At 42.2% G+C, this 19,129-nt stretch overlaps 1 protein-coding gene across 1 annotated transcript; it reads left to right on the top strand.

The window, feature by feature from the left end:
• The first annotated feature begins 6,717 nt into the window (after positions 1–6,717).
• LOC115775633 (zinc finger protein 345-like) lies at positions 6,718–18,916 on the top strand. The gene is made up of 7 exons (XM_030723103.1): positions 6,718–6,823; positions 14,277–15,106; positions 16,304–16,616; positions 17,920–18,014; positions 18,195–18,372; positions 18,453–18,530; positions 18,831–18,916. The coding sequence occupies exons 1-7, from the start codon at positions 6,718–6,720 to the stop codon at positions 18,914–18,916; spliced, it is 1,686 nt and encodes a 561-aa protein (XP_030578963.1).
• Positions 18,917–19,129: the final 213 nt, after the last annotated feature.

The following is a 19,129-nucleotide window of genomic DNA, read 5'->3' as shown; positions in this document are numbered from 1 at the left end:
TTATATTGATGCTATGATTAGGTTGGTGTAAAACAGGGAGCATAGCAGATAGAAAACAGGTGAAGGGGGTCAGAGGTCAGACTCCTTCATCCTTCTCCAGCGTGAGGCCTCAGACCCACATGAAGTCTCCGCTCTGTTTGGGGTCAGATCCCCGTCTAGTAGCGCCCCCTGTCTGTGTTCCTGTCTCAGCCCTGTGCTGTTTTCACCCCTTCACTCTCCATCCAGCCACCAGGTGTCCTCACACTCTCCCCCTGCTTTCAGTCGCCTGACTCCCACAGCACCCTCACCTGTTTGCATCAATCCTTTACATTACTGCCATCTTGTGGCCACAGTTGGCTATTGTCACTGAAGCTTCAGTGTCTGTGTGTGTGTGTGTGTGTGTGTGTGTGCTGTTAAGAAGCTGGAGGTGGGTGGAGCTTGTTGGGTGGAGCAGCTTTTCTCTGGTTGTTTCTTCATTGTGGATAAACCTGCAGTCTTTGATGGAGACCAGCGTGTGAGACAAGCTGCTGCTGCTCTGCTTTCACTGCTCTCAGATCAGCTGAAAGTTGGAACAACTGCAGAGACCTCAAACAGTCAGAGTGGCCTCATCTCTGTTCACTCCAGTGGAGCTTTGTTTGTGAAATATCAGCTAAATATAATATAGAAATAATTGTGTGTGTGAGCTCAGGAGGATTCAGCCTGAAGACTCTGCAGTGAGACAGCACCCTGACCCTGAGACTCTCCCTGACAGCTTCAAGCTGCTGATTTTTAATAAAGCCAACATTACGCTTCCCATTGCTCCGATCTTTGTAAGGAAAAGAAAAGGTCAAAGGTGGAGCTTGAATAGGATTCATTTCCATATTTGCTGCTGTTTGAATCCATAGCTGAGATTGTTGTTTGTAAATGAAGCCAAACATTTGTCTCCTCCTGGTGTCGGTGGGATAACTGTACATGTACTCTGATCTGTGAGTGAGTGCAGCACAGCACACAGCAGCAGAGACTGGATACAAGGAGAAGAGCAGAAAGGACACACAAAAACTGGGAGACATGCTGTTCATTTGATGAGTTTATTAGAGATTTCCATCATGGAGTCATTGTGGGAACTAACTGCAGGGAAAAGAGCAAAGATCCAGAAATCAAATCCAGAGTTTCTCTGTGAAAAACAGAAAGATGTTAAAGACACAAATATACATTAATAGTCTTTAGTGACTGTTCATCCACATCAATGTTTGTGTTGAAGACATCAGTGTTGGTCTCAGTGTGGTTAACAGCAGTCAGCAGTCCAATTAGAAAAACTTATTGTGAAAAGGTGCTCCTGCTGAGAGCTTCCTTCCTGTCCTGCTTCCATCACAGCTTCCAAAAAGGAGTCAAACAGTAAGAGCATGTGGAGAGATTGGAAAAATGGCATTAAGAAAGAGAAATCAAAGATTTGGATTGATTTGAATGCGCTCAGACTTGTTGAAAATGCAGAGGAGCTGGTTGTGAAGTGAGCTTCAGAGAAACACAACATCCTGATATTCACTGTGAAGCTTTGAGTGGAAACAGACAGAAAAACAACATGTGGATCCTGGAATAATCACAGCTTCCATCTTTAAAGGAAGAAGAAGAAGAAGAAGAAGAAGAAACAGGCTTTATTGTCCCACAGAGGGGAAATTTGGGTGTAACAGCAGCCGTAGTTATTATAAATATAAATAAAAATATAATAATTCACACTATTAAGAAAGAATATATATAAAATCAACAAACAATATTAACCTTAATACTACTAATAATAATAACACTATATACAATGTGCATGATGTGCCGGACTATTTACAGTATATTATATATTATCCTACATTGTGTAGGTTATTGTGGTTTTTGTTGGGAGCCGTGATGGTTATAAAGTCTTACAGCTGCTGGGAGGAAGGATCTGCGGTAAACAGCTGCTGGGAGGAAGGATCTGCGGTAAAGAGGAAGAAGTTTACAAGGAATCATTGAGAACAGTTTCAAACATCAACTGATTGAATCCATGAATGTAAAAACGTGTTTGTGAGTGAAAGAGACAGACATGTACAGACTGAACTATCTGTTCAACAGTCAGAGTGTTTCTCTAACAGGAGGACGCTCTTTACACTCAGCTCAGCACAGACACACTGAGGAAGCAGGAGACCAGACTCCAAACCCAGGATAAAGAGGTTCAGTGAATGTGGAGTTGAAGGTGTGGAGGTGGATCAGAGTGTCAGAGGAGACTCTGTAGAAGGACAGAGTGCCAGCAGGACAGTCCACAGGCTCTGTCCTGAAAGGAGGAGGGGGGTCAGAGGTTATTTCCTGTCTTCCTCTGAGTGTCTGCGTCTCTGTTTTCTACATGTTTTTGTTCTTGCTCAGCTGCACAGCTAATTTCCCTTTAGGGCCAATGAAAGTGAAGCTGTGAGCACCACGAGGGATGACTGGATCATTGAACTGTTCTCAGATCAGCATCAAAACCCTGCAGCTGCAGGTCTGACCCGGCTACAGGCAGAGGCAGTGATGGCCAGTGGGAGCCTGTTTGAACACTTTGGAGTTCATTCTTTGAAGCTTTCAGTCTGGATGTTGTTGATGAGAAAGAAAGCATTCAAATGCAGCACTGGTCTCATCAAACTTCTTCTCAATCATTAAGTAGAGGAAAAGAAGTGACAGAGTCACAGCTGTGCTTCAGAGGCACACACACACTTGAAGATGTCTGACCTTTGAATATGACAAGTATAGGAAAATGATCCATCAATCAAGGAGATCAGATCCTGTGGATTAGTCTGCAGCACCATCAGATTGTTTTCCTCGGCCTGTTTTTGTCTCGGAGTGTCGTTTATACAGTCAGAAAGACACAAAAGTCACGAGGATTTAACCCAACAGCTGAAATGATTTTAGAACAGAGGATGTCCACGTGTTGGGCTCTTTGTCTTTCAGCAGTGCTTCACAGGATCTTCCAGTTACACATTGTTTTCACACTGGAACAACATTTGAATCTTCATTTGAACATCAATTCAAAATGACTCATTTAAGGGAATTTGCAGCTTTTGTCTCCCAGCTGAGAACTTAGAAGATCTGCAAACTGCAGAAGGTTGTTAAAAGACTTGAAGCTGGAATGAACTCAAAATGGAAAATTGGCTCTGAAATCTGCGACTACATCACGCAGAATAATCACACCAAGAAGAACAACTTCCTCTGTGGAGCTCAGGGGTGGAGCTCAGGGCTGGCTCCGCCTTCTTGTCTGCAGCAGATCTGTATCTCTATCACATCTATATCAGCCTGTGGCTCGTATTCTTCTTCTTCACCAAATCCATGAACCTACTCTGAGGTCTTCCTCTTGTTTCTCCTGCCTAGCAGCTCCAATGGAGCCACTCTCCCTCCTCAGCTCCTTATGAAGGTAAACACAACAATGCCGAGAAGAAGAAGAGGCTCAGTTTTAGTGTGGAGCATAAAATCAATATTTTAACCTGTGATGTTCCCAGTGGATCTTTCTGCTCTGACTTTAGAGGCTTTCTTTTGGCACCAGTAAGAAGATCTAAGCTATGGTGATGAAAGCTGATATGGATCCTTTCAGGAGGAAAAATAAAGCAGTGATTCTGCTCATTAAGTACAAAGATGGTTGAAGTTTATTTGTCCAAAACAAAGCGAGGATGAACCATCAGGACCTGGGATTCAATCAAACACAGGAGTGTTGAATGGAAGGTGGGACAATACAGAAACGTCTCCTTCAGTGTGCTAAATGATCAAAGTGTGTGACAGCTGTACACCTACATATCTGTAATGATTAAAGGCTTTTGAGCAATCCTTAGTGTTTAAGAAGATAGCAGTGCTCATGCTGGTAGTTCCCTCTGCCCGTCTGTGGGGCTCTGCCATGCTTACAGTAAGGCATTAGAAACTACTGATCTGTGACCTTTGAACTTTGAGTTTATTTGATCGATACAAAGAAAGATCAATGCTTTATTCATCCTGCTGAAAAAGACCATCCTAATGACAAATATAGAATCTACCATTTGGAGAGCAGATTTGAAAACATGAAGCAAACTTTGTGTGAGTTTACAGCTGCCATGGCGATAGCAGCATGCTATGTTTATAGCTGATTATTAGGCCGGACATAAGACAGGGAATACTGTTCTTAACCTGTGAGGTTTCAGAGGCATTTGACTTTCTGTACTGATGATATCGGCACTCGGCCCACGGTAACCTCTGATTATAGCGCTATAATTGATATATAAATTATATTGTTTTGCCTCTTTAATCTCTTTGTATGCGATAAGCCTCGGTGATGGAGGATACTCCAGGATGAGTGTCGCCTATGTGTTGAAGGAAGTAATTTTATGAAAATCCCAAATATAATTATTTTATGCATTTCTGCCTTTGCTGATTTAAATGTATTAAACTGCCTTAGAAGAGAGAAATGAAGAAAGTGTTGCTAATCACCACAGAAGAAGTACATTTTGTGTTTCTTTGGTAGCACAGACAGGCTGGGCCTTCTGTGTCTCTGTGTTTGTCATAACAGAGTCCAGAAAGTGCTGGCCAAGGCAGCAAAGGCCGACTGAGGCGCCTGAGGAGACAAACAGAACGATAATGGGAACATCCAAGGTCCCCAAAACCAGCAGCTGATGGGAACCAGCCTGAACCACCATTGCATTGTTGTTGCGTGTTGTTCTGGTTTTGTGTTGAAGAAATCCTTCGCCGACACAGTCTCAATGAACAACATAAGGTTTATTACAAAAAAGACAATGTCAAAACAGATGCTCGAGACATCTGGGTGAGAGAAAGCCAATGATCTTCTGCACACCGAACAAAGAAACTTACAGCCTTATATAGGCTTTAACATATGGTAGACACGCTGCCACACAGACTGGTTCAAACCAGCTTTCTTGGGGGGTCAGAGAATCCTCGGTTTTACAACTTTCCTGGTAAAGATAAAGAGTGAAGATGAGCTCCCAAACTGAGAGGCCCCTTGCTGGAATGTTCCTATATGTTTAGGAGACAACATACATGCAGTTTCACATAGGCATTTCAGACACTACAGCATATTTCAGGTATTTTTTTAATGATGTAATATAATGGGATTACCAAAAATTATATGTCTGGGTCTAGCCAGAGAGGGGTTCAGACTTCATGCCCTGAACCAGCTGATTTGTATTGGCTCAGATAGGTTGCAAGTCTCACCCAGACCGGTCTGTCACTTGTGTGAGTCTTGGCTGATTAAATTCAAGTTATTGATTTTTATTCCATTGTCGTTTGAATCCTTTTTGTGTAAAAGAACACACACATGCATCAGGGCTTAATTAAACTCCAACAAATCTGATGGAGTGCAGAAATACTGAAATGGAAGAAGTCAATAAAAAGGCTGTATTTACAGGAACCCTGCAGCATGGATACAAATGTTTCCAGAGGAAATGCTCAACATGGACAATTTTGTTCAGAAGAAGAAAATGAATTTGATTTGTGCTGATCTGAAGACAGATTTATGAAATAACTGATTTCATCCACACAGTGTGCAGCATCAGAAGCTGCTGCTGGAAGTATACCTGGAAGACAGACATGCTTCTAGAAGAATGGTCAAAAATTCCCATAAACACTCCTAAAACTGTGGAAAGCCTTCCCAGAAGAGCTGAAGCTGTTACAGCAGCACAGCGTGGGCCCACATCATATTAAAGCCTCTGGATTAAGAATGAATGTTACTGAGGAGTCACGTGGGCACGCCGAACAAGATGGCAGCTGGTTAGGTGCTCTCCGTACACGACATGTAACTAGTTGACAAGACTGCATAAGAGGCTCCTTTTAAGTGTCATTCTCCTTTAGTGAGGTAGTATTATTGGTTTGTTGGCTTTTTTCTTAAGTAATTTAATCCTGCAGTGGCCACCTTGAAGCACCCCAAGGGTACAGGCCACATAACTACCCGTAGCAGCCCTCCACAGGAGGAAGAACAGGGAGAAACACCTCCTCCTCCTAATCTGGCGAGTCTGTTTGCTGAAGTTGTCAAAATGTGTAATGTGCTACAAAATGTGGCTGTGGATGTTTCTACAATAAAGCAGACGATGTCGGAACTGAATACAGCAGTGGCAGCAATACAGGAAAGGCTAACGGAGACACGTATCTCCCGCTTGGAAGACACCTCGGAGCGGCTGCACACAGCAGATGGCGAGAGAAGTAAGCTGATGGAAGCTATGTGGGACCGCGTGCAAGTCCTCGAAAACCACAGTAAGAGGAATAATGTGAGATTTATTGGGTTGAAAGAGACTTTTGTTACTGATGGGACACTTTTGAGCCGTGTGCGGAAGATGCTGACCGAGGGGCTCGGAATTCGAGATGATGCCGAGTTTGAAATTGAGCGAGCCCATCGGGCCCTCGCGTTGCTTCCTGATCCTAACCAAGCCCCGAGGCCGGTGCTCATCCGGTTCCTGAGGCAGGCAGCGAGGGATAAAGTTATTGTGGGTACTAAGGAGAAACCCGGGTTTGTGTGGCGGGGCTGTAGGCTGTCAGTGTTTCCGAATATGACTACAGAGTTGGCGGAGAAGAGGAAGGCTTTCACAGCTGTGAAAAGAAAGCTGCAGGAGCGCAACGTTAAATACACCCTGTCATTTCCAGTGACACTGCGTGTGAGGTGGAAGGGCAAAAATGTAAACTTCAGCTCAGTGAAGGCAGCAGAGAAGTTTTTCAACGAGGAGAATCAAGAGGAGAATGAGCAGCAGGAGGAGATCCCAAATACAACCAACTGATGTGATTTCCAGGAGCCCCACAATGGATGCTGTGTTTGACTGTCGGAGGACGGATCCCCCGCCACCTGTCATCACAGAGGGAGCGACGCAGTGTTCCACGGACCTGATAAGGTCGTCTTTTCGTTTACGTGATGGGAATATACATCACCCATGTAAATTGCTTTTATTTTGGCTGGGTGCACTTAAAGTGTAAGTTTTTGTTTAGGGGACAGGGACACAGCAATATTTGTTTAAAACTGTGTGGTTACAGGCTTAAAACATGCATCAATTGGTAATCTGTAATGACTGGGAAATATATAAAATTTACATCCTGGAATATTATGGATGTGGAAATCCAACTAAAAGGCACAAAATACTGGCTTATTTAAGGGCAAATCAAGCAGACACAATATTTCTTCAGGAAACTCACCTAAATGAGGGGGAAGAGTCCAAGTTTAAAACAGGCTGGGTAGGAAATATTTTTCCCAGCTCTCATTCAACTGCTCACAATGGGGTAATTATAAAAAGAAATATTCAGTTTTCATTGATCAAACAAGTTAAAGACACAAATGGAAGAATGATTTGTGTCCAAGCACTGATAGCGGGGGTGAAGGTTACACTTTGTAATATATATGCACCAAATAAGGCGGACCCTCATTTCTTTCATAACATAAAGAGGGTACTGGGAGATATGGCAGGAGAAATAATATTAGCAGGAGATTTTAATGAAGTTATGGATCCTATTCTTGATAAGAGCACACCTAAAGGTTTACTCAGATCTAAAGGAAGAGATGCAGTCCATATGTTAAAGGAAGATGTGGGCTTAACTGATGTTTGGAGGCTAACTAATCTCTCTAAAAGAGAATACACATTTTATTCTCATCGTCACAAATCTTATTCCAGGATTGACTTGTTTTTAATCTCAAAACTCATGGTACACAATGGGAAAAGCTGTGATATTAAAACTATTGTACTTACTGACCACGCAGCTATCGAACTATGTATAAAACTAGGACTGGGGAATATAAGAGGCTCAAGGTGGAGGGTGAATGTCTCGCTCTTACGGGACAAATCTTTAAAAGAACAGCTGGGGGAGGACCTAAGACATTACTTTGAAATAAACATTGGTAGCACAGAACATATTCAAACTGCAGGACATTTACACCAAGCAGTGCAGGCTGAGGGCCATGAAGATCCTAAACAGCCCAGCCACCCCGGACACTCTCTCTTCTCCCTGCTCCCATCAGGCCGGCGTTACCGCTGCCTGAGGACTAAGACTGAAAGGTTGAAGAAGAGTTTTTACCCACAAGCCATCCGTCTGCTCAACTCTGAGCCCTAACTGGACCATTATTGCACAATGTAAATATTATAATTTATAAAAGTGTGTATAGTGTATAGTATATAGAGTATAGTGTGAATTACTTTTTTTATTTTATTCTTCTTATTTATATGTGTGTGTATATATGGTTGCAGGTACAAAATACATTTCACTGTGCATTGTACTGTGTATAACTGTGCATGTGACAAACACTATCTTAACTGTTTGGGAGGCCTTTAAGGCATTTTTGAGGGGTAAACTTATAGCTTATTCTTCAAGGAGAAAAATGGAAAGTCTATATAAAATTCAAGAATTGGAAAAAGAAATCAAATGGAAAGAAAATAATCTGGCTAAGCATTACAGTGATTTACTCTATCGAGATATTTGTGGGCTTAAATTTCAAATAAATGAAATTTATAATAAAAAAAAAGTGGAATATTCCCTATTCAGGTTAAAAACTTCATTTTATGAGGGAGGGAAAAAACAGGGAGATTATTAGCAAGACAAGTTAAAAAGGAGGATTTCTTGAATATAATACCTGCTATTAAACAAGGAGATACTCTATTAACCTCGCAAAAGATATAAACAGTGTGTTCAAACAATATTATGAAGTGTTATACACATCCACAGTGTCTGATGAGATAAACCAGTGAGACAGTGAAGTTTTTCTTTCTAAACTCAGTTTAATCGGGTTATCTCAGGAACATGCAGAAGGGTTGGAAGCACCAGTTACAGAGGTGGAAATTCTGGCGGGATAGCAAAGTTCAATGATTCGCCATGAATACAAAAATGGCTGTAACTCAAAGCCATCTTGTCCAATCTGGCTCAAACTTCAGTGGCTTGATAACCATCCTACCCTGAACACATTGATATGCATAACGTCCATAAATGTTAGAGCGCCACCTAGTGGCACCTGGAAATATAATAAAATAGCAAGTTTTTTGAGCAGCCCCAGAGCTACATTTTATCTACACATCTGAAAATGTATAAGCTCATGTAACATCCTAAGACGTACAAAAAAGTCTCTTGGACCTATACACCAAACCCTACAGGAAGTCGGCCATCTTCAATTGAAGGTGTCAATTTGTGCGATTTTCAGGCCTGCTATTTGAATCAATTCCTCCTAGGGCATTTCACCCACTGACACCAAAATGGCTCCAGATCATCTACACAAGTAGCCCATCGAAAGTTATTCATGGTTTTGTAGAATATTGAACGGTGTTGCCATGGCAACCCTCTGAAATTGGACTTTTTTCAATTTCAAGCCCAGAAAGACTCTAAACATCAGCCCCAGGGCTGTGCTTGCTCCGTGTATCTGAAATTGTGCCTGCTGATGTAACATCCTAAAATCTACAAAAAAGTCTCTTGGACCGATAGCCGAAACCCAACAGGAAGTCAGCCACCTTCACATTAAAGTGTCATTTTTGCAGCATTTTTTTGAGTTTTTCAGGCCTTTTTGAATCAACTCCTCCTAGGGCATTTGACCCAATGAGACCAGTACACCAGCCTTTTTGTTTTGTTTTGTTTTGTTTTGTTTTGTTTTGTTTTGTTTTGTTTTGTTTTGTTTTGTTTTGTTTTGTTTTTTGTTTTGTTTTGTTTTGTTTTGTTTTGTTTTGTTTTGTAAATTAAGTTTTGGAAATCAATAAAAAAAAGACCTTAATAATAAAAAAGAATGGATGTTACTCAGGTTCGTGTGTGTGTGAAGGCAGACAAGTGAGTACTTCAGTCAGTACAGTGTAGTACTGTTTTGGAGAAAGTCACAAATAAGTGTTGGTTTAATGTTCACATGATCAGTTTGAGTTTCAAATTAAGAGCCAAAAGAGCTGATTTAGAGTTTCCAATGAGCTGCATGTTTTTGGATAATGGGAAAAACTGGAGAGCAAACAGCAGGTTTTTGATGCTGTAACAGGAATTTCCTATTTTTGAGTGTCAGTAAAGTAGCCTCTAACTAATCATCTAAAAATATGCAGGAAATGTCTTTAATTGAGTTTTTCCTTTAATTTGTCCAAATGAGTGAACAGAAGCAGCCTGAGGAGCCACTGCTGCAGGTGTTTCTGGGATGTCTGAATCTAAATGACATCTCAGGCTCAGCTGCTGAGACAGAGACAGTCAAAGAGGCGTCGCCAGCAACAGTGTGTCAGATGTTCCTGCTGCTCAGCTCTGAACTGGCCCCTGACCAATAACACTCATTCCATTGTAGAGAAACACTCAGACTGACACTGAGAGTGAGAGCAGCTCAAAGCTGAGGGACAAACATGAAACAAAGTCACTGTGAGAACCAACTGGAACCAAACTGAGCTCCAACTAAAGTTTACAGAATCACATCATTCAAATATGAACCAACGTTTCAGTGCAGTGAACTCAGGAAAAGGAGAAAGGACGGATTTGGACTCATTTCTTTGGGAGCTCAGACTCGACTCTGGAGCGCCCCCTGCTGCGCTCCCGGCTCAATCGCAGCCACTTCCTGTTCAGTGGGATTGACCGGAAGTGGGATGGGTCTGCCGTTAAGCGCGCGGGTCTGTGCTCGCTGACTTCTTTGTGTGTTTGGAAAGAGTTGCAGCTTCATCCCGCAGCTTGTCATCTAAAGGTAAGCAGGAGCTAACTTTAATGTGAGTTCAGTTAATCTGGAGCTGAGCTCCTGAATGAGCTCTTCTGCTGCTCTCCTCGGTGTCTGTTCACTTTATTGTGAACACGCTGAGAGGAGAGTGAGAGAGTGTTTGGAGACAAACACCAGCTAATCATTAGCTCAGCATGCTGGGAGAAGGTGGAGCAGAAACTCTGTTTTTCTGCCTGCTCCAAACCTCTACAGCCTCATTTCTATTTGAAGGGAGAACAGGAAATGGATGAGAGCGATCTGCTGCAGTATCAGGGTCACAATAAACTTTATTGTCCAGCTGCTGTGATGAACACGTGAGAGGAAGTGAACTCCTAAAATGATGTTCAGAGAGCAGCTGGGCGGTGAGGGGAGAGCAAAGAGGAGCATAGAGATCCCAGCAGCAACACACAGGACAAAACACAAAGTGCAGGAGACAAAAAGCTAAAGACACGCAGCAGCGACCGCGCTCACTGCAGCTACATCGTTATGTACGGTTCAGTGTGTGCAGGAAAGTGGGGACTTCATGGTGCCTTTACGTGCACCTCGGAAACTGAACAATCTGTGCGATAAAAGTCATGAAGTTTGTTTAAAATTCTTTTTAAATTTACCTTTGTTAACAGAAACACACCTCTAGTCACTTTATCATTCCTTTTGATGCATCCTTTTAAATGTTTCAGTACAAACATTGTAACAATAAAATAGGTTGTAGAAGTATACGTTTTATATTTATTTATAGTCTAATTATAGTTACATTTCTAGAAAGGCACAAGTCAGGTTATGGTGTAGAGTTTCAGTACGGTTTGTAGTTACCATATACCTACAGTACAAATTTAACACAGCAGTGTGTATCCATTGTTAAGCATGTGTATTGTTTGTGTAGCTGTTGGCCCTTTTCCATTAGTGCCTACTCTGCTCGGTTTTTAGGGTTTTCCATCAGATGGTAGTACCTGGTATCAGGTAGTTTTTCAGCACCTACTCAGCCAGGGTTCCAGTTGGTTTAGTTCAGCTGAAGATGTGATGTCAGTAGACTGCATGTCAGGCAGTGATGTCACTAGATGAGTCATGAGAGCGACTCTTTAACAAGAATCAAAACCAAGGCAGCAACAAGGGAATTGGCTCCACACTAACCAACACAGACTTTTTTGTGCTCGGTGGCTGAAGTCACCTTTGTGTTGGTGTCACACACAAATGAATCACAGGACTTTCAGGCTGCTTTGCTGACGCGGTACTCAAATGTAAGCGACAATGAACAATACCAAGTCAAACTGAATTGTGCGGTGTAGATTGTTGTGGCAAAGAATGAAGCAGAACAGGGGGAGCTACTCGGCTGTGGTGTCTCCAGTTGTCTTTGTTCCCAGCAGAGTAGAATCCAAAGCTCACTCTCAGCTCTCCTTCCAGGAACGATGATGCTGATTTTCTGTTGTTTTTCACTTTGTGCTTCAAGTCTCATGAGGTTCAAATGGGGCACCAAACTGCAGTTTCTCAGCAGTGGAGGTGCAGCAGTGCAGTTTCTCAGCAACTGGAGACATTTAGTCTGAGTGGATCTGAACTTTCCTTCTTGATGGTTTCCATCTTGCTTTGACTGCAGCTGTAACAACACTGATTCCAGCAGGATGTGTACAAAACATTTTGACAGACACACAAAGCTGGACAGCTTTTGTTCTGAGGGTTTGGAAAGAGTCTGTCTCTGTGTGTGTCTGCATTCACTTTGTTCCTCTAAGGCCTCGTTCCCACAGGGTTCCGGTGCCCGTGCCTTTATTTGAATCGTTAGGCGGGTTTTCCACCGTGGAAGTACTCGGTGCTCGGCCGAAAAACGGGTTCGACTCCGGCCCCACAAACTAGCTGGTCTGTAACCAAGAACCCATGACGAAAGCGGCAGAAGGGCGTGACTCTACCATCTCAACATCAAGTTTTCTACCATATTACATGTGTATTACATGAGAAAAGCAAAGCGATTTTCATGGTTGTGAATTAGGTTTGGCTCTAAAGGCTGAACTTGCTGCTTTGTATCAGTTCATATCACAGATAAAAAGACACAAAGTGCGTACTCGTCATCTTGCTCTAATCGCTGTCTGTGTTTCCCTCTGTGCTGCACACAGATGCTGCAGTAGTTTGGTTTGGACCGTAAAACGTATTTGCAGCACAAGAAAGAGGAGCGTGTTCTCCCACGTTTGTGCGCTTCGGTTTCTGTGTCCAGACGAGGACCCGCCCACACTCATACATAAAGGAGCAGTTCACAGAAACGTGGTGGGAACGCGGGCCCGTTCTTAAGCGTTTCGCCGCTTCATTGGGAACAGCACGAGCACTGGCACACGAACCAGCTCCTCAGCGGTGGGAAAATAGCATCAGAGATGTCAGCACATGAACAGGGACTCCAACCACAACCCTGTGGGTTACTAGTCAGCTGTTCAGACCTTCTGTCTTTGTTTCAAACTAGTTTCCCACCTACAGTTTCTAGATGCCCACCCTAACATAGCCGGCCAGAACTGGCCGTATCCCACAAAAGTGTATAAATGCAAATCCAGCCTTAAAGGGCTCATTCCCCCAAACAGTGCAGGGTGGTAGCTTCTAATAAAGATCTGTTCTCCTGCAGCTGATTATCAGGAGGAGGAGAGTCTGACGGAGCAGCAGAGGAACATTTTCAGCCTCTACAGAGGAAACAATGAGTTCAACACAACAGGTGAGAATAATATCAGTGTTACACTATTATTGAAACTGTGTGACTTCATCAGCTGCTGTTGGTTTGTTTTATTATGGTCCCAATTAGCACTGAAGTTACAACAAGACAAAATAAAAAGGTCACATTTTAACAGGACACTGAAACAAAGACATTAATAATCAAGATTCAGATCAAACCCACAATTTATCATACAATACATCATTTTCATTGAGCAGTATTTGATCTGTAATGTATTTGGAAATGCTGTACCAGTAGCTGTTGACGTTGCTGTTGTGGTGATCCCCAGAGTCTCTCATCCCGTGGTTCAACACACTCCAACTCCACTGTGTTGGACTGCAGCTGGTGGCAGTAGTCCTTGTTCTGCTCTGAAGATCTGCTTCAAGCTTTAGGGTCACTCTAAGCAGAAGCTGCAGAAGGTGGAGAGCTGCTTCATGTGCTGCTACACCAAACTCACAGAGGCTGCAGAGCAGAACAGCAACTACCATCACAAACTGCAGTTCAACACTGTGGAGTTTGTCTGTCAGTGTGATCAGAAACTCAGTGAGAGAGAGCTCATATTTGCTTTGTTATTTATGAGAAAATATATGCATACAGTACTTGAAAAGTGTGTGTTTGCTGTCCTTTTATAGCATTCATGTGGCCTGCAGTAGTCCTGTGAGGAATCTTGGATTCATCTTTGACCAGGATGTGTCTGTTAGCTCACAGATAAAACAAGTTTCCAGGATGCTTTCATCCATTTGCAGTGTTGTCCCATCCTTTGGCATTTTGAAGCTGGACTGTTATGATTCTTTATAACCAGGATGTCCAATTAATGCTTTGAATTCATTTTACATAAATTTAAGTTTCCTCTTTTTTTCACCAGTAGGTGGAGGTAATAGACCTAGTAGATCTTTGGAGGCTCCAAAAAAATTCTAATATTAATGGAGTTTGAAGTTTGTTCCACGACTGCATTTCACTCACTGCCTCTGTTTGTATCTCTGTCACTGCAGGACCAACATGGAGCGAGAAGTCAGCGCTCTCAGGAGGCTGACAAACCTCACAGAAGGAAGGGAGGAAAAAAATACACCTGTGATCAGTGTGGGAAGGATTTTACTAGTAAGGGTTCATTAAAAAATCATCAAGTCATCCACACTGGAGAGAAGCACTTCAGCTGTGACTTGTGTGGAAAGTCTTTTACCCTGGCTGGAAACTTAAAAATGCACCAACTTATCCACACTGGAGAGAAGCCGTTCAGCTGTGAATTGTGTGGAAAGTCTTTTACCCAGGCTGGAAACTTAAAAATGCACCAACTTATCCACACTGGAGAGAAGCCGTACAGCTGTGACTTGTGTGGAAAGTCTTTTACCCTGGCTGGACACTTAAAAACGCACCAACTCATCCACAGTGGAGAGAAGCCGTTCAGCTGTGACTTGTGTGGAAAGTCTTTTGCCCTGGCTGGAAATTTAAAAGGACACCAACTCATCCACAGTGGAGAGAAGCCGTACAGATGTGATCAGTGTGGCAGAGCTTTTAATCGCAGTAGCCACTTAATGAGTCATCAAGTTACCCACTCTGGAATTAAGGCATACAGCTGTGACTATTGTGGAAAAACTTTCAGTCAGCTAGGGTACAGAAATGCACACCTACGCATTCACACTGGACATGATGTGTACAGCTGTGATCAGTGTGGGAAAAAGTGTGGAACAGATGCACAGTTACAACGCCACATGTTTACCCACACTGAGGAGAGACCTCATAAATGTGACCTGTGTGATAAGACTTTTAAAACTCCACAGCACCTGAGATCACACCAACAGATCCACAGCAGAAAGAGACTCTACAAGTGCAGTTACTGTGAGGTATGTGTTTTTATTTTGATCTTGTAACTTTAGCCTGACTGTTGGGAACAACTGTTCAGTTATGATTTTTGCTTCTTTGATCATAAGAAACTAAATTATTACTTTTTGTAGTGACAAACATTTATATCACTGTATTATTTATGATACACCAGTTTCCTGGTATATCATGGTATTATTATTTCTGCATATATGGGTCTTTATGTTGGTTTACAGTGGCTCCTTTTTCAGTCAGGTGTATATAGAATAAGAATAATTTTATTGTCATAAAAAATAAATTATAAAATACAACCATAGAACAAATTATCAAAACATTTCTGTTTAATTCTTTGCTTTGAAGCCCAAATTCTTCTCTCTGCAGGTAAAAACACCTGTAAGCTTTGTTAGCACAGAGTAAACAGAGCCAAACTACAAACAGTTTAAATATTTGTCACAGGGAGTCGGTCCTTAACAGGCTGCCTGCTCTGCTGTTTGTTTGTGATGCCACTTTTTGTCGTATATTTGGCTCGTTTACGTTAATGTTTCCACAGCAGAGCTGGAAGTGGGCCTTTAAAACCATTTACATTGTTTGTCTTTGACTCTTTACCTTAGAAAGAGTCTCATCTTCCTCTCATGTCCTCTCTTTGTTCCACCGTTCTCCAGCTCACAGAGTCAAAGTGTGACTTGATTGAAGGCTGCAGGAGAAAGTCTGTATGAAATGAGCCGTATGAAAAATGAACAGACACAGCTGTGTCCAAAATCACTCACTGCTCACTTATAGTGAGTCCCACAGTGTGTTGTGGTCTATGAACGCAGTCTGGATAGTATGATGGTGGTATATAGTATTTCATTAGCAGTATTGCAGTATTACTGTGGTATTCTGGTACTATATAAAGATTATAGTGTTAGACTGATATTCTTGCACATTTACAGTGGTGGTAATGTAGTACTACAATTTTATTGTAGTATTACATTAGTATTATAGTGTGACATTATTATTGTGCCACTACAACATTAAGGTTATTACAGTTTTAAATGAGTATTATTGTAGTATTTTGGTGGTAGTATTGTAGTTGTTGTATCCCAGTAAGCTGAGTGTTGTAATGTAAACAGTAAAATGTAATTGGACGTTGGCAGAGATGCTCTTTATTCCAGGCGACGTACAGGATAAAAATGTTGAAGGAATTCCCTGACTTACACTGTCTTTGTGTCTTTGTTTAGAAGCAGAGCCACACAGATGGATCCAGTTCTCAACCCTGTCATCGCTGTGGTGGTGGGAAAGCGTTTCGCTGTGACCTTTGTGGGAAAACTTTCAGTCATCAAGTGAGCCTAAAAATACATCAGCGTAGACACACTGGACACAAACTGAAGTACTGCAAAGAATGTGGGAGAAGCTTCACCACAACAGGTGCAATAAAACGTCATGAACTCATCCACAGTGGGGTTAAAAAGCACCTCTGTGACCAGTGTGGGTCATCCTTCATCACTGCAGGTGTCCTTAAAGCGCATAAACGAGTCCACACAGGAGAGAAACCATACAAGTGCAGACACTGTGACAAAAGCTTCTCATGTTCAGGTAATCGTACCTTTCATGAAAGTACACACACTGAACACACTGAAGGGAACTACAGCTGTGACCAGTGTGACAAGAGCTTCAGGAATCTCACTTCATACTCCCAACACAAACGATACCACGCTGCAAAGAAACTGTTTCACTGTTACCAATGTGCAAAAACATTCACTTCATTATCTGCTCTGTGCAAACATCAGCGTGATCATGCAGGCCTGAAATCATTCCCATCATTGGATCATAATGAATCTGCAGAAACACACAAAGATCCTCTTCTGGTCAATCTTAAAAACCTTGAGATCCGGCTCCACAGAATTCCGATGGAATCTCCTGTAAAGATCTGATGAGGGAGCTGTGAAAGAAAATGTTACCATAGTTACATTTTTTCTAGAAATTAGTAGCATGCAGTTATTTGTATTTAGTTTTAGTATTTGTATTATAAAGTTGCAGAAATGTGTGTTGTGTTCAGGTGAGATTGCAGCAGTATTATAAGTTTGCCATCCAGTGGGCTGGATTGGACTACTTGAATCTTTTGGTGGGCCTCAGGCCTTATGTTTGACAACCCTGAATTTAACACATCTAAGACAAAAGATCCATAAGATTGAAATGTTTGAGGAAACCTTCTTCCTGGATTTAAAGTGTTTTAGCTGTTAGAGTTCGTGTTAGTGATTAGCTTTTCTCCAGCAGTCAGATTAAAAATCAGTTCTTATCTTACATGTTATTTTGTACTGAATCTGTTTTATCCTCATATTGTTGCTGTTTTAGTGTTTGTGTTGTAAATCTTACAAATTTTAAATAAAAATACTTTAAAATGTTAAAGAAACAGTTTAGTAATGAATCATTTGAGCCATGATGTCACTTCCAATCCAAATTTATGTATAAAGCAACAACAAGGTTGACCAAAGTGATGGACATGAAAACGGGATAACACAATAAAGTAAATATAACACACACACAGCAATAAATATATGTAAGAAATCACAAAAATATGAACGATATTATAAAAGCCTCAAATAGGGCCGTGGCTGTGAAAGCTCGACCCCCCTTTCTTAAATCTAATTTTAGGAAAACTGAGGAGGAGGTAAACATTCATTTGTGAGTTGGAGCACAGTCTCAGTGTCCTCCAGCATGGCTCTCACCAAGAGTCGGTTCAGCTTCCAGGTGCTGACTGCTTCCTGCTCTGTGCTGCATGTGAGAAAAGGAAAACCTAATTCTCCTGACATCAAGCTCACATGCGTAAAACGTGGATGTGTGTTTGTTTGTGTAGCCCTCTTTGAGGTCAGATACCTGCAGCTTGACCTGCTCAGACGAGGAGGCTTTGGGTTGGTTTATGCCGGGATAAGAAAAGGAGACAATGTACCAGTGAGTATAACGTACATGTTCTTACATCTTGTGCACACTTGTTGTTGAGTTTTCTCCCTTTGAGTGGAGAGTTGTAGAGCAGTCCTGAGAAGCTCCACAGAACCTGTTTGTTTGATAGCAGCCACACTGATGGGAATCAGACCTTCTTCAGCTCAGTAACTGTTTGTGTCTGTGTTTCAGGAAATGATGAAGCAGCTCGTGGATGCATCCTTGAATATGCTCTCCAGTGGTGTCTTCCATCGTGACATCAAGGCAGAAAACCTGCTGATTGAAACCAGCTCCAATGGTCTTCGACTGCGTATCCTGGACTTTGGATGTATCTGTATCATGCAGGACGAGCCCTACACCCACTTCTGTGGTATGGCTGCTCTTCAGTTGCTCTGTGATGATTTCACTCTGAGCTGCTCCTCATGCTTTTTTTCTGTCTGTGTATTGCAGGGACAAAAATGTTCTCCCCTCCAGAAGTTCTCATTCATAAGAAGTATGAGGCTGCACCCACCACTGTTTGGCAGCTGGGTGTGCAACAAAGTAAAGTGCACAGGGAACATGTTTTTAAAGGATTAAAAACAAAAAGGAAGGGGAAAAACCCACTAAATAATTTTACAGTGGTAACCAGAAACAAGAGGATGGAGCATGGAGCGCTGCTGCTTCTGCTTCTTCAGGGTGGAACTTCAGAGGACCAAAACATCCTCAGACTTTTAAATATTCCCCAGCCATGTTTCACTGTGGTTTCATTCTCGCTCTCCTATTGGTCTCCTTACCTACATTCATTGGGCTTCATCAGTAAAAGAACCGTCCACTGTGAAATGCTGGCAGGTCTGAAGCTGCGCCAGGACTTTGTCCTTTTTTTCTCCCTCACACAAAGTTTGGAGATGCTGCTCCACCTCTCAGACCGCTCCTAGACAATGGTCATTGGTGAAAGAGAGAGTGGAAGTTTGAGGCACTTCTCCTGGATTCTACTGACATTCTATTAACAAACCATTCTATTCAATGATGTTCCCTGTGGTGCTAAATCAACCTGCAAATATATACACAGTGCTCTAGGCAAGGCTTATGCAAAGTTTCATCAACCTTGGCCCACTCGTCAGGGAGGACATAGAGAACACACACACACA

The sequence above is a fragment of the Archocentrus centrarchus genome, unplaced genomic scaffold (genome assembly GCF_007364275.1).
Source record: "Archocentrus centrarchus isolate MPI-CPG fArcCen1 unplaced genomic scaffold, fArcCen1 scaffold_24_ctg1, whole genome shotgun sequence".
NCBI classification, from domain to species: Eukaryota; Metazoa; Chordata; class Actinopteri; order Cichliformes; family Cichlidae; genus Archocentrus; species Archocentrus centrarchus.
The sequence above is the reverse complement of the archived record's forward strand: the minus strand, read 5'-3'. Positions and strand labels throughout refer to the sequence as shown.

Excerpts from the sequence above, each read along its gene's own strand:
- LOC115775633 (XM_030723103.1), top strand. The coding sequence starts at position 6,718 with ATGGATGCTGTGTTTGACTGTCGGAGGACGGATCCCCCGCCACCTGTC. Across the intron at positions 16,617-17,919 it reads AGTCCACACAGGAGAGAAAC|CCCTCTTTGAGGTCAGATAC; the intron begins CATACAAGTGCA and ends TTGTTTGTGTAG. Across the intron at positions 18,373-18,452 it reads GCCCTACACCCACTTCTGTG|GGACAAAAATGTTCTCCCCT; the intron begins GTATGGCTGCTC and ends TGTGTATTGCAG.